The 12,824-nt window shown below is 44.5% G+C and overlaps 1 protein-coding gene across 1 annotated transcript in view; it reads left to right on the top strand.

Moving 5' to 3' along the window:
- Window positions 1-3,128: 3,128 nt before the first annotated feature.
- LOC134406609 (collagen alpha-1(XVIII) chain-like) overlaps window positions 3,129-12,824 on the top strand; it is a 37,287-nt gene continuing 27,591 nt past the window's right edge. The window contains exons 1-3 of the mRNA XM_063138115.1: window positions 3,129-3,276; window positions 3,980-4,092; window positions 12,385-12,495. Of these exons, the coding sequence (XP_062994185.1) occupies window positions 3,129-3,276; window positions 3,980-4,092; window positions 12,385-12,495 (372 nt within the window). The remainder of the gene's footprint in view (window positions 3,277-3,979; window positions 4,093-12,384; window positions 12,496-12,824) is intronic.

Raw genomic sequence — 12,824 nt, 5'->3', positions numbered from 1 at the left:
AGCTAAACCCATTCAATGATCTACAGCCCATCCTTCTCCCAAACCTTGTGTGGTAGGTCTGTATTTACTTACAGACTGCCCCATGACCTAAAACAGCTACTTACCAGCAACAACAGGCCACATAACAGATATGGACACGGGACCAAAGCCGGCAGGGGGTCTCTGTGCTATCTCTGTCTCCGTGTCTACTCTGGCAATACAATCACAGGATAGTAATATTACCCAGAATATCAGCAATTCATTCACCTGCACATCTTCCAATATGATATATGCCATCATCCACCAGAATGCACCTCTGTGCTCCACACAGGACAAACTGGCCATTTGGATTAAAAAAATACAAATCTGGATACAAATTTGACACCGGAAATAGCAATGTTCAAAAAACACTGGGCGGACGTCTCAGCCTCCCGGGACACTCTGTAATTGACCTTAAATTGCCAATTCTTGAATAAAGGAACTTCAGGGGGAAACTGCAACATGAAACCATTAAATTGCAATACATCAAGAGGTTCAGTTCTACCAATTATGGCTTGAATGAGGATGAAGTTTTTAAAACCAAAACACACACTACATATGGATCCTTGCCCCTCTTGGCTAATAAAAGCTAGAAGCGATGGAACAGCCAGGTGGGCCAAGGAAGTGATTAATGCCTCTCTGTGAGAGGGAGTAGTCCCAGGCCGTCTGAAAGAGATGGTAGTGAGACCACTCCTGAAGAAATCTTCCTTGGACCTGGAAAATCCTAGTAACTGCAGGCCAGTGGCAAATGTTCCATTCCTGGGCAAGGTCCTTGAGCAGGCCAACACCAGATACTCTTGGATGAGACTGAGTATCTGGATCCATTTCAGTCGGGTTTCAGGCCTGGTTTTGGCACAGAAACAGCCTTGGTCACCCTGTATGATGACCTATGTCGGCAGAAAGACAGGGGGAGTGTGACTCTGTTAATTAGGGTGACTATATGAAAAGGAGGACAGGGCTTCTGTATCTTTAACAGTAGTTTAGAAAAGGAAATTTCAGCAGGTGTCATTTGTAAGTATGCAACACTTGGTGAAACTCCCTTTTCGTCACAACAATTAAAGCTGCAGGAGCCCCGCCCTCTTTTGTATCTGGTCACTCTAGTATAGCTCCTGCAGCTTTAACTGTTGTGATGAAGAGGGAATTTCACCAGGTTCTCCATATATACAAATGAGACCTGCTGAAATTTCCCTTTTCTATGTAACTGTTAAAGATACAGGAGCCCTGTCCTCCTTTTCATATGGTCACCCTACTGTTGATTCTCTTTGAACTCTCAGCAGCTTTCGATACCATCGACCATGGTAGTACCCTTCTGAGATGACTGGCTCAGTTGGGAGTGGGAGATACTGCATTGCAGTAGTTCTGCTCCTTCTTGGCTGGTCGGCTCCAGAAGGTGGTGCTTAGGGAACATTGATTGGCCTTGTGGATTCTCCAGTATGGGGTTCCACAGAGGTCAGTCTTGTCCCCATGCTGTTTAACACTTACATGAAACCGTTGGGTGCGGTCATCCGGAGTTTTGGAGTGTGTTGTCATCAGTATGCTGATGACACACAGCTCTATTTCTCCTTTTCATCTTCATCAGGTGAGGCTGTGGATGTGCTGAACAATGGCTGCGACAATGGACTGGATGAGGGCTAATAAACTGAAACTTAATCCAGACAAGACTGAGATGCTGCTAGTGGGTGGCTCTTCTGACCAGACAGTGGGTGTTCAACCCATTCTGGATGGAGTTGCACGCCCACTGAAGGAACAGGTTCGTAGCTTGGGGGTTCTCCTAGAACCATCTCTTGAGGCTCAGGTAGCTTCAGTGGCATGGAGTGCCTTCTACAAACTTCAGTTGGTGGCCCAGCTACATCCCTATCTGGACAGGGATAACCTGGCTTCAGTTGTCCATGCTCTGGTAACCTCCAAATTAGATTACTGCAATGCGCTCTACGTGGGGCTGCCTTTGAAGATGGTTCGGAAGCTGCAGCTTGTGCAAAATGCCCCAGAGTGGGTATCGGAACATTTATTTATTTTATTTATTTATTTATTTATTAAACTTATATACCGCTCCCATAGCCAGGGCTCTCTGGGCGGTTTACAGAAATTCTAAAATTGAAGTAAAAACAAGTGTACAAAATTTAAAACTCTAAAACACAGAACATACACACATAAACATTAAAAACCAATTTAAAAACTAAACATGTGAGCAATTAGGATGTGCCGCCATATGCCTGGGCAAAGAGGAAAGTCTTAACCTGGCGCCGGAAAGATAGCAGCGTTGGCGCCAGGCGAGCCTCATCAGGGAGATCATTCCACAGTCTGGGGGCCACCACCGAAAAGGCCCTATCCCTCGTTGCCACACTCCGAGCCTCTCTTGCTTAGGACCTTAGATGTTGAACATAGTGACCATGTTGAACATGGTTTTCATGGAACTCCCTGTCATGGAGTTGCATGTGACTGGTGGGTTTCGTTGATTTCAGTCATTCGGAAGTGGCCAATCCAGGCCATCCATTCTGTTCTGGCTGTTGTTCTGGGAATTACGGGGTTAATAGTGATATAATATTGCAAGGATTGTAGTCCTAAAATATTTTTCTCAAGTGTTTCTAACACATGCCATTGTTTTTGTCATTTTTTTTTTTTAATATAAAGGGGTCGTTCAGGTCTGTTCTGGTTTTTACAGTGTCCCCAGTGCCAGGATGTGTCTGCTTTTACCAGCAACTGATTTATGATTGGCCACTGTTAATAATATAACTCTCACTGTCTATACTTTCTGCATTTAATTTCCCTCTGACACCCCCCACTCCTTCACGCCTGCAAGTGTGTTTATATACCCGTAATTCAAGATAACATTTCATGCATCAAATGAAACAGAAAACATCTAGGAAAGCCATAATCAATGCGTTGGTCTTTAAGCCACCACAAGGCTAATGCAGCAGGCTCACACAGCTCTCTGCCGCCCCCCATGGAAATTAAAGCAGAATTGGGTGTACTAGTGTGAGATGCCAGCTGATTGGCAGAGTGAGAGTCTGGTGGGCGGGTACTATGGGCTGATAAGGGCTGGAATCAGAAGTGGCAAAGGTTGGCGTGGAGAGGAGCCTGTGCCAAAGACTTGGAAGGCGGAAAGGGCCATGGAAGCCCTTCGAGGAGTCCGGTCTTGCGGTTGTCTCTGCCTCCTCTTGGCATTCATGGGGCTGGTTTCACCCAGTGCTGCCCAGTACTGGTGGCTTTTTAGTGATCCCAAGGCTACAACTGTTGTGATGCCCACATCCCCCCAAGGTAGGCATAAATGGTGTAGTAATCAATCTCTCCTTCCCCTTGCTCTCCTCTGGAGTTGGAGAGTAGGAGAAACCTGCAGGGGAGGGATGGTGAGCAGTGATTGGCGTTAGGGGAGGGCTTGGATTTGCATGGGGAATGTGGGAAGTCGTTTGGAGAAGAAGGTATGGGGAGCTAGGCTGCCTGGGACTCAGGTGGCCACTTTGGTCCACACCAGCTGGGACTTCAGAATCTCATATAGCTGTTTGATGGGCAGCATTTCCAGAGGGGCTGCTTTTTCCTGCATGAAAATGCAGTAATCCGTGTAGCTCTTTCCATTGCTGCATCCATACATGGGGAAAGTTACATCTGTTGGATTGCTGCCTGCTGTGCAGCTATTAAAGATATGGGAGTCTTGCCAGGGGCAACTGGGGAGAGCCAGTATAATGTGTGGTGTAGGGTGTGTTGGACTTTGACTGAGTTCCAATCCGGATGCTTAGGGAGTGTCCTTGGGCAAGTTGCTCTTCCATGTAACAAACCTCACAGGGTTGTTGTGAGTCCTGCCCTGAGCTCCAAGGAGAAAGGAAATAAGTTAGAAAAGGTAGAATTCTCACTGTGGTCCTTCTCTACACTGCTCTGGGGAAAGCGTGTTGGGAATGGAGCTATTTCCTGGATGTTGTGGATGCTCTGATGTAGTAATAGCCTAGTTTCACTTTTGCCTCACCAGTTGTGGAAGCTGATGACACCTCTGAGAAGATGGTCCTGAGCACACCCTCTCTTTGGAGTACACCAGGCCCGCTTACAGAGGAAGAAGCCACATCTGAAAGAACAACAGAGCTGGTGAGTAGCTGCCATGTGGTGGCTGGGTGGGTGGTCCAGGTTGTGCATGGTGAATTGTGTGGCAATTAGGTTTAATCCTAGAGTTGGAATGGGCAGGTTGCCAAGGCCAAACCTTTGCTCCATGCAGGACAGTAAGCTTGCGTTCTTTTTTACTTGGGAAGGCTCCTGTGCCTTTAATATCAGTGTGATGAGCATATGTTGAACAGTGATTCCTCATTGCTCTGTTTTTATACAGAGGGAAACTTCACCTGCTCAATGTCTCACTTTCCCAGAGCTGCTGAAAGCAAGGGAGCTTCTTGAAAAAGAAGAAAAATGGGGGGGGGGGAATACTTGTGATGGATATGTAACATTGTTATGGCAGGATGGAAAGCACAGCTGCCAGAGAGAAAATGTTTGGGCGACTGGGTACGTATTGGGCATAGGAGCAACAATACCAGCATTTATACTGAACGTTTTTAGTGTTCATAGCCTTTCACATTATTTCAGTAAACCTTAGGGTGACCATATGAGAAGGAGGACAGGGCTCCTGTATCTTTAACAGTTGTATTGAAAAGGAAATTTCAGCAGGTGTCATTTGTATATATGGGGAACCTGGTGAAATTTCCTCTTCATCACACCAGTTAAAGCTGCAGGAGCCCTGCCCTCTTTTAAATCTGGTCACTCTGGTATAGCTCCTGCAGCTTTAACTGTTGTGATGAAGAGGGAATTTCACCAGGTTCTCCATATATACAAATGACACCTGCTGAAATTCCCTTTTCTGTGCAGCTGTTAAAGATACAGGAGCCCTGTCCTCCTTTTCATAGGGTCACCCTACTTAACATATTAAGCGAGTAACATCACCCACCCACCCAGCCCCCATATTGTTGGTTGGAGAAAGAGAGTGTCGAGGCCACCTTGTAGGTTCATGGCTGGGGTGAGATTAGAACCAAGGATTTCCGAGCTAATAGCTGCCATGCTGAACTAGATATAAGTAATGCATTTGAGTACACATGCTGAAATTACCCCTTTTTGAAACTGAGTGTGAATTCACAAGTGAGTGCATGGTGGGAGCAAGAACATAATGATACAAAAGAGTGAACATCCTGAATGTGCCTCAGCCTTCAAAAATGCATACAGACGGTTGCAACCTTTTACTAAAAGAAAAATTCAGAATCATGCCCACTCCCTTGTTTTGTATTTTCAAACACTCATATAAAAATTGAAAGTGAATTTCTCTAGTGCAGTACTGAATGTTTGATGAGGATTAGATTTAGATTTCATGCTTTGCCTGCAGGAATGGGAGTGTGTGTGTGTGTGTGTGTTGATTGTGGAGGAGGGGCAATCCAGCTTTCTACACGCCTTTCACACCCTGAGCAAAAATGTGTTTAAATTGTACCAATAGGATGACCATATGGAAAGGAGGACAGGGCTCCTGTATCTTTAACAGTTGTATAGAAAAGGGAATTTCAGCAGAGGTCATTGGTATGCATGCAACACCTGGTGAAATTCCCTCTTCATCACAACAGTTAATGCTGCAGGAGCTATACTAGAGTGACCAGTTACAAAAGAGGGCAGGGCTCCTGCAGCTTTAACTGTTGCGATGAAGAGGGAATTTCATCGAGTGCTGCATGCATACTAATTACTCAAGCTGAAATTCCCTTTTCTATACAACTATTAAAGATACAGGAGTCCTGTCCTTCCAATATGGTCATCCTAGTAATGAACACTATTCCATGTTAAGTAATCTGGAAATTACATGTCTGGGTGAACTGGTGACTTTCACCACATGGAGGGAGTGTGGAGAGGTTGTAGACAAACGTCCACACCCTCGTGCTCCATAGTAATTAATCTGGAAGAATGATCCCCCTCATCCCATTCAGTTATAAAAGTTAGGGGAATCTCCTGGCTGTGAACAGTTAAAAGAATACCACAATCTAATCTACATTAGATGATCTCAAGTATACACGCTTTTTGGTATACAGGAACAGCTTTATGCCAAATACACAGCATTGTTCCTCTCACTCAGTATTGTCTACACCAGGGGAAGACACCCTGGTGACACCCAGAGGCACCAGTATGCCCCTGTATAGCTTCCCTGCCCAGGTGCCGTAAGCCTTTATTTATTTATTTATTTATTTATTTAAAAAACCTAACCAGCAGCTGGAATTGCTTTAAAGCAAATTGAGGGCCGCCAGCTGCATTTCCCATGGATGCCTCCGGGCTGCATGTGGGGCTCAGAGATATTCTTGGGAAATGAAGATGGTACATGCCCAGCCATCATGTAAAAGAAGCTGGGGGCAGGTAAAAAAGGCTCCTGTTAAGCTGGAGGGGGGGAGGCTAAAGAGAGTAGGGGGTGGCTAGGAAGGGAAGCAGGAAACCAGCAGGAACTGGGAGAACCAACTGGGAGCAACCTGGGGGGTTGGGGAGGGTTGTGTCCTTGCATGTTTGAATGGGGCTGTGTGTGAGAGAGGAAGAGAGATTGGGGAGGAGGATTTAGGGGGTTTCTGGAGCGAGCCTGAAAACATGTGAGTGTGTTTCTTCATGTGTTTGCAGTGCGGAGAAGGGAGGGACATGCATGTATGCCTGCATGTATACATGCATTTATGTATGCTTGAGAGAGGGGTGTGGGGTTGCAGGGGAGAGAATGGATGTAGGATGACTGGTTGGTGTGGGTGGGTGTACATGTATGTGTGTGTTGGAGAGAGAGAGTGTGTGTGTATCTATGGGCAGTGAGCCAGGATGAGTGGTGATCCAGAGTGTGTGAGAGAAAGGATACACGGGGAGGCATTGCCTGTCAGAGGGGAAGGGATAAAAAGAAAGTTTCCTTCTGTGAAATAAGGTTCTGTTGGTGTGGAAAGCTGTGGGTTCAAAGGAGTCATTTAGTGTGTTGTCTTGTGACTAGCCATGCCTTGCATGGCAGCTAGTTTGTGTCAGATGGGTCCACCAGCCCCCCCCAAAAAAAGTTGTCTACCCCTGATCCACACTGACTGGCAGCAGTTCCCCAAAGTTTTAGAAAGGGCCAGGCCTGTTGATGCTGAGGACTGAATCTGGGATCTTATGCATGTGAAGTCATGTGCTCTGCAACTGAGCTATGACTCTTTGCTGCTTCTGGTACCCCCAATGTGAGTGTTATAGATAAATGTATGTGTTTAACACCTCTGAGGGCTTGTAGCACATGCACAGGATCACATTGTGCTGAGCAGTTATCCTTTAACCACCCTGTGGTATTCACAGTCAGACTTGTTAGACAGAGAGGCATCTGTCTGGTCACTGTTGGAAACACAACACTGATCTAGATGGACCTTTGTTCTCATCCAGCAAGGCAATAATTTTCTAATGGCAGGTGGATTCCGCCCCCCGCTGCCCCCATTTGGTAAGTGACTGTGAATGAAGCAGAGATTTCAATCCACCATGGTGAGTGTTGTGAACACAGAATCAGAAGCATGGTGGAGTATTCTGCGTGCTTTAAAGGAGAGAAGGAGTGATCCTTTGGTGCGCATTAAAAGGTGTGGCCTTCTCTCTGGAACAGACAAGTGTGCTTTAGGACAGAGGGCTTATGCCTCAGGAAATGACTTTACTAACAACGCAGAAAGCACAAAGTACTAACCATGCAGGAGAATCACATTTGGAGCTGCCCTCAGAATTGCATTCACCCTTTTCCTTTTTTAGGCGTACCATTTAAAAAATTATATAACTTAGGTGTACCCATAAATGTGCCAAGAGTGACTGCACACCCATACACATCAGGGAACTGATAATAAAATGAATAAATAAATAAGAAATAAGTAAACTAGGATTGCCTGGCTGCAAGTCCCAGTCAGGTGTACACAGTAGCAAACCTGTGTCTACTGTTGTGTGAAGCTGTGCTTTGATGTGAGCAAAGAAGTTATCCTTTGAGAAAAGAAACCTGCTGTTTGTGTGTGCATGTGTGTGTGAGGACATCTGCATAATGCTATTCAAATGCACACATTTTGAACCATGGGTATTTATGGTGTATGTTTTGTTTATGCATACAAGTTGGGACCAGGGTGTTTTGTGGGTTGCTACACATGAGTGGTTGTGGCTGGTGTGTGCTTTCTGGGTTGGGAGTGGCGGCACATGAGTGTATGTGTTGCTGTGTGCATGCACCAACTCTGTAAGGTTTACCACTTTCTTTGTACTACTCACTCACTCTCCTACCCTGCAATTAACTGCACTAGCTGTCCCATAGGTTCTTACCTTTCCCCCCAATCTCTCCACATGAAAAGCGTGTGGCAATATAGGCCAGGCGGCTGCTAATTGGAATGTGCTCTTGATGCGGAAGACACAGGCCAAAGTCCCAAGGCCAGCTCCCCCACCCTGTGACAGACGCTCGCTCACTCCTACCCTCTCCGCACCAGGCCAAGCTGTGCTTTTCCTGCTACCTTATCAACCACCAAGGTTTTGCCAGACACAACAAATCCTTGGCTGCTGTGGCACAATGACCTGGACTTGTGGGCCAAGTCCCCATTTCCCCCACATGGAGCAGGAATTCAGTACATGTACAGTAAGAGGTCTCAAGTTGCCAAAGTGAGATTGACATAAAGTAGAAATGTGAGACATGAATAGGGGCAGCCTGAACAGGGAAATTAAGAAAGAGAGAAACAGATCTATCTGTGAACACAGCATATCTCAAAATCAACAGATGTCCCCCGTGGGTAAGGGGTGGGGGACATAAACAGATCTATAACGGCATCAGTTCAGCATCATGATGGGCTGGTTCACGTATGCATGCACACTACTTAATTTCCCTGTACTCATTGTGCATGTGATAACTGCGAGCTGAATGTGTGAATGGACTCTGTAGGAAAGCACTACAGGGTCAGGACCATGGGCTTATGGTGGAGCATACACTTTGCATACAGAAGGTTGTGGGTTTAAATTCCTGCTAAAGGGTCCCTGGCAGCAGGGCCAGGAAAGACCCCCTGCCTGAGACATCAGAGACCTACTGCTTGTCCAACTAGACCATAGTGCAGCCTTCCTGGGGCGCTCCAGATGTGTTGGACTACAACTCCCAGAATGCCCCAGGCAGCTGCTGGGGCATTCTGGGAGATGCAGTCCAACACATCTGGAGCGCCCCAGGTTGAGTAAGGCTGCCATAGTGGAATGGATTGGTGATCTTATTCTGCTTCATATATTCATAAAACAAATTCACATGCTCCTATATATTTGAGGTAATAGTTATTTATTTATTTCATTTTTATACCGCCCAATAGCCGAAGCTCTCTGGGCGGTTCACAAAAATTAAAATCATGAAGAGCATAAAAACAACCAACAATCTAAAAACACAAATACAAAATACAATATAAAAAGTGCAGTGATACAGTTTTCAGCAATAAAAATTTGGGGAAGCGCCATAGACCAATGGTATAGAGCACATGTTTGCAATGCAGAAGGTCACAGGTTAAATCCCCAGCATCTACAGGTAAGGCTGGGGGGGAAATCCTGCCTGAAACCATGGAGAGCCATTGCTGCCCGTCAGTGCTGACAATACTGGGCGAGATGGACCAATGGTCTGAGCCAATATAAGGCAGCTTCCTGTGTTCCTAATATTTGAAGCATCCTAAAATGTATCTGTGATGGACTATCAAATGATGAGCATACAAGTGTGAAGCAGCTCTCTGTGGCTTTAAGATATGAAGGCTGAAAAAGTACCACTAATTGTGCATTAAAAATGTAACAGTGAATGCTTGACTGTTCATAGGGGTGCACAGGATCCGAAGGATCCTATAATAGTTAATACGGAAAGACTCAGTACGTAAGGACTCAATAACTCATGTTTGCCCAAGAGGTCATAATATAAATAAAGAACTGAATTCCAGAGCTAAGTGAGAGCTAGGGCAGCAAGATGGCTAGGATCCAGCTAAAGTCGCGATGACCATGGTTCAATCTCATGAACTCACTAGATTGCCTTAAGGCAAATCCTTCTGTCAGATACATGAGGCTTATGATTTCTCACATATGAACAGAAACTGGATTAATAGACAGACAAACTGCAAGAAACAAATGTTTGTTTTTGGACGTTCCTCCAGTTATAGTGGCAAAAGTAGAAAGCAAGGTTTCTGAAATGAAATGTGAACTTGATGTAAGAACAGACTTAACAGTTTGCTTGCAGTCTAAGTATTCTGAGCCACGCTTGCTGCATTTTGAGGCTTTTTTTTTAAGAGCAGAGAATGTGTGTTCAATCGACTTCTAATACTTAAATTGTTGTGCTTCTCTCTTCACTCTTTCATTCCTTGAGGCCACTATATAAGTGGAGGAATATGTTCTTTTTAAGAAGCTTTTGTGTCTTCTAGTGTCTGTTTACTAAGTTGGTTTCTGCCGTGTATAAAATCTTCATTTTGTTTTTTTGAAAAGTGTTCATATAGCACTTGGAGGCAGTTCCTAATTTGATCCAGAACCTGCAGTGTCATCATTCATTTTGGGATTGCTTGACAAATGCAAATGGCTATTCTTTGTTTCTGTCAAGATTCCATAACCCCACATTTCACAGATGAAAGTAAGACGTTCTTGTATACTAGTAATGTCCATGCTTTTGTACCGGTGATAAACGCCAAAGGCAGCGTTTGTACTTTTGGTTATAGCTGTATGAGAAAAAAAAATGCAATTGCACTGTAATAAGTTATCAAGTGTTTGAAATGAACCTCGCCAGCTGAGCATGTAAAATGGTAGTGTTACAGTCTTACTGTTGTAACAGCTCTCACTAGGTGTGGGTATTGGGATAGATCAGTGGCTCCTGTATCTTTAACAGTTGTACAGAGAAGGAAATTTTAGCAGGTGTCATTTGTATGCATGCAGCACCTGGTGAAATTCCTTCTTTGTCATAACAGTTAAAGCTGCAGGAGCCCTGCCCTCTTTATTTTAATCTGGTCTTAGCTCCTGGAGGGTAAATGTTCCCGTGATGGGCTGTCATGCCATGCAAAGCAGCATGGGTGCTTCCAGATGAGGCTTTTATTATGTAATCATCCTGCCTTGTTTCAGCAGGGGAGGGGCAGGTCAGGTCAGGTCCAGCAAATAACATCTTCCATTTGTAACCCTCTCATTTGTAACCTTTTCTCATCGCTCCTTCCATCTTTTATCTTACTTACCACAGCAAATCAATTGAGGAAAAGATGAAATAGCTGCATAATGTCTTGTTTGGTAGTGCTAACACTAGCTATGAGATGTGTGTGTGGAAGCACTTGGTGTTAATTTGAGGGACAATGAAAACAAATTTACACAGAAATATGTGATGAATGTAATTAGAACTAGAGGTGTACTTCCAGACAAGGTTTTTATGACTTCCTTGACAGTTGCTGGGAGGTGTACGTATGCTGGGACTAGAGGGCGTCAGCATAGGATTTGTTTAAAATTATTTTAAAATAGTTAAACCGCAAACATTTGAGTATTTTTTTTGGGGGGGGGATTGTACATTGTACAGGAAGACCTATCAGCATCCCAAATTTCAAATTTGTAGCTCATCTAGAAGTGGGTAAATATTTCTGGACATACAAACACACACACATTTTCAGCTTCATAGGTAGAGATAAGCAGTCCTTCGAATTCTGCCCAGAATTCGAGTGAGTCAGTGAGTCACATGATCCCTGTAACCACCCCCAAGTCAGCAGTCTGGCTGCAGTATTCTAGACCAGCTGGAATTTCTGAACAGTTTTCAAGGGTGGACCCAGATAGTGTGTGTTACAGTAGTTTAAATGGGATGTAACTATTCTAATGTCCCTTCCCTTCTTCCAAGCTTAATTTGATCCATAGTTCAGTCCTAGAACATTTTTTAATGGCACAATTTTGGGAAATGTGAAATAGTAATGATGTGTGTGTGTGTGTGTGTGTGTGCGTGTGTGCATGTGTATTTGTGTGTGCGTGCATGTAGATATATATGTATGTACACATGCCTATGATAGTGGTTATTGCTCTTGGAATATTTCGTTTTGTGTGGGTTTTAATATAGACTACTTTTATCTTCTTTTAGAATTTAATTGTACAAGACAGGATAGCTTTTAGCATGTGCAAAGTTACTTTTTTATCATTGAGTAATCAAATAGAGGTTGTTATCTGGATCATAAGGATGCATTTTTGAGGTAGGTTTGAAGCCCAGCCCCTCTTTTAAAAATAAAGTTCTATTTGTATACTTATGGTAGAAAACACACTGCTATTTAGACATAGCAAAATATATGCCCCCATACCACAGATTAATATGCAAAATGGCACTGAGCCATACACTAATATAATATGGACACCAAACTGGCATCTGTATTACACCAGGCTGGAGTGTGCTCACAAATTCCATTTTCTTCCCAGGCCACCTCAGCAGCTGACAGGAAGGAAGTGTCTCCTGGTATTAGCTTTCCCATTTCAACAGACTTTGAGGGAAGCGCTGAGGAAGAAGAGACTGAATTCATACAGATCCAGGTAACTGGGGAAGGGGTTGACTCTAGTGCTAGGTACTTCCTGACTGAAAGCATCCTTTCAGTCACCTAGGGGTGACCACATCACACCAGTCTTAAAATCTCTTCACTGGCTGCCAATTAGTTTCCGGGCAAAGTATAAAGTGTTGGTTATCACCTTTAAAGCCCTACATGGGTTGGGTCCAGGCTACCTGCGGGATCGCCTTCTCCCATACAATCCGCCCCGCACACTTAGGTCCTCTGGGAAGAATTTACTCCAGCCAACAAAAACAAGGCTGACAACTCTTACCCAGAGGACCTTTTCTTCTGCCGGTCCCAGTTTGTGGAACGGCT

The sequence above is a fragment of the Elgaria multicarinata genome, chromosome 11 (genome assembly GCF_023053635.1).
Source record: "Elgaria multicarinata webbii isolate HBS135686 ecotype San Diego chromosome 11, rElgMul1.1.pri, whole genome shotgun sequence".
Classification (NCBI taxonomy): domain Eukaryota; kingdom Metazoa; phylum Chordata; class Lepidosauria; order Squamata; family Anguidae; genus Elgaria; species Elgaria multicarinata.
This window is presented reverse-complemented; position numbering and strand designations above follow the sequence as displayed.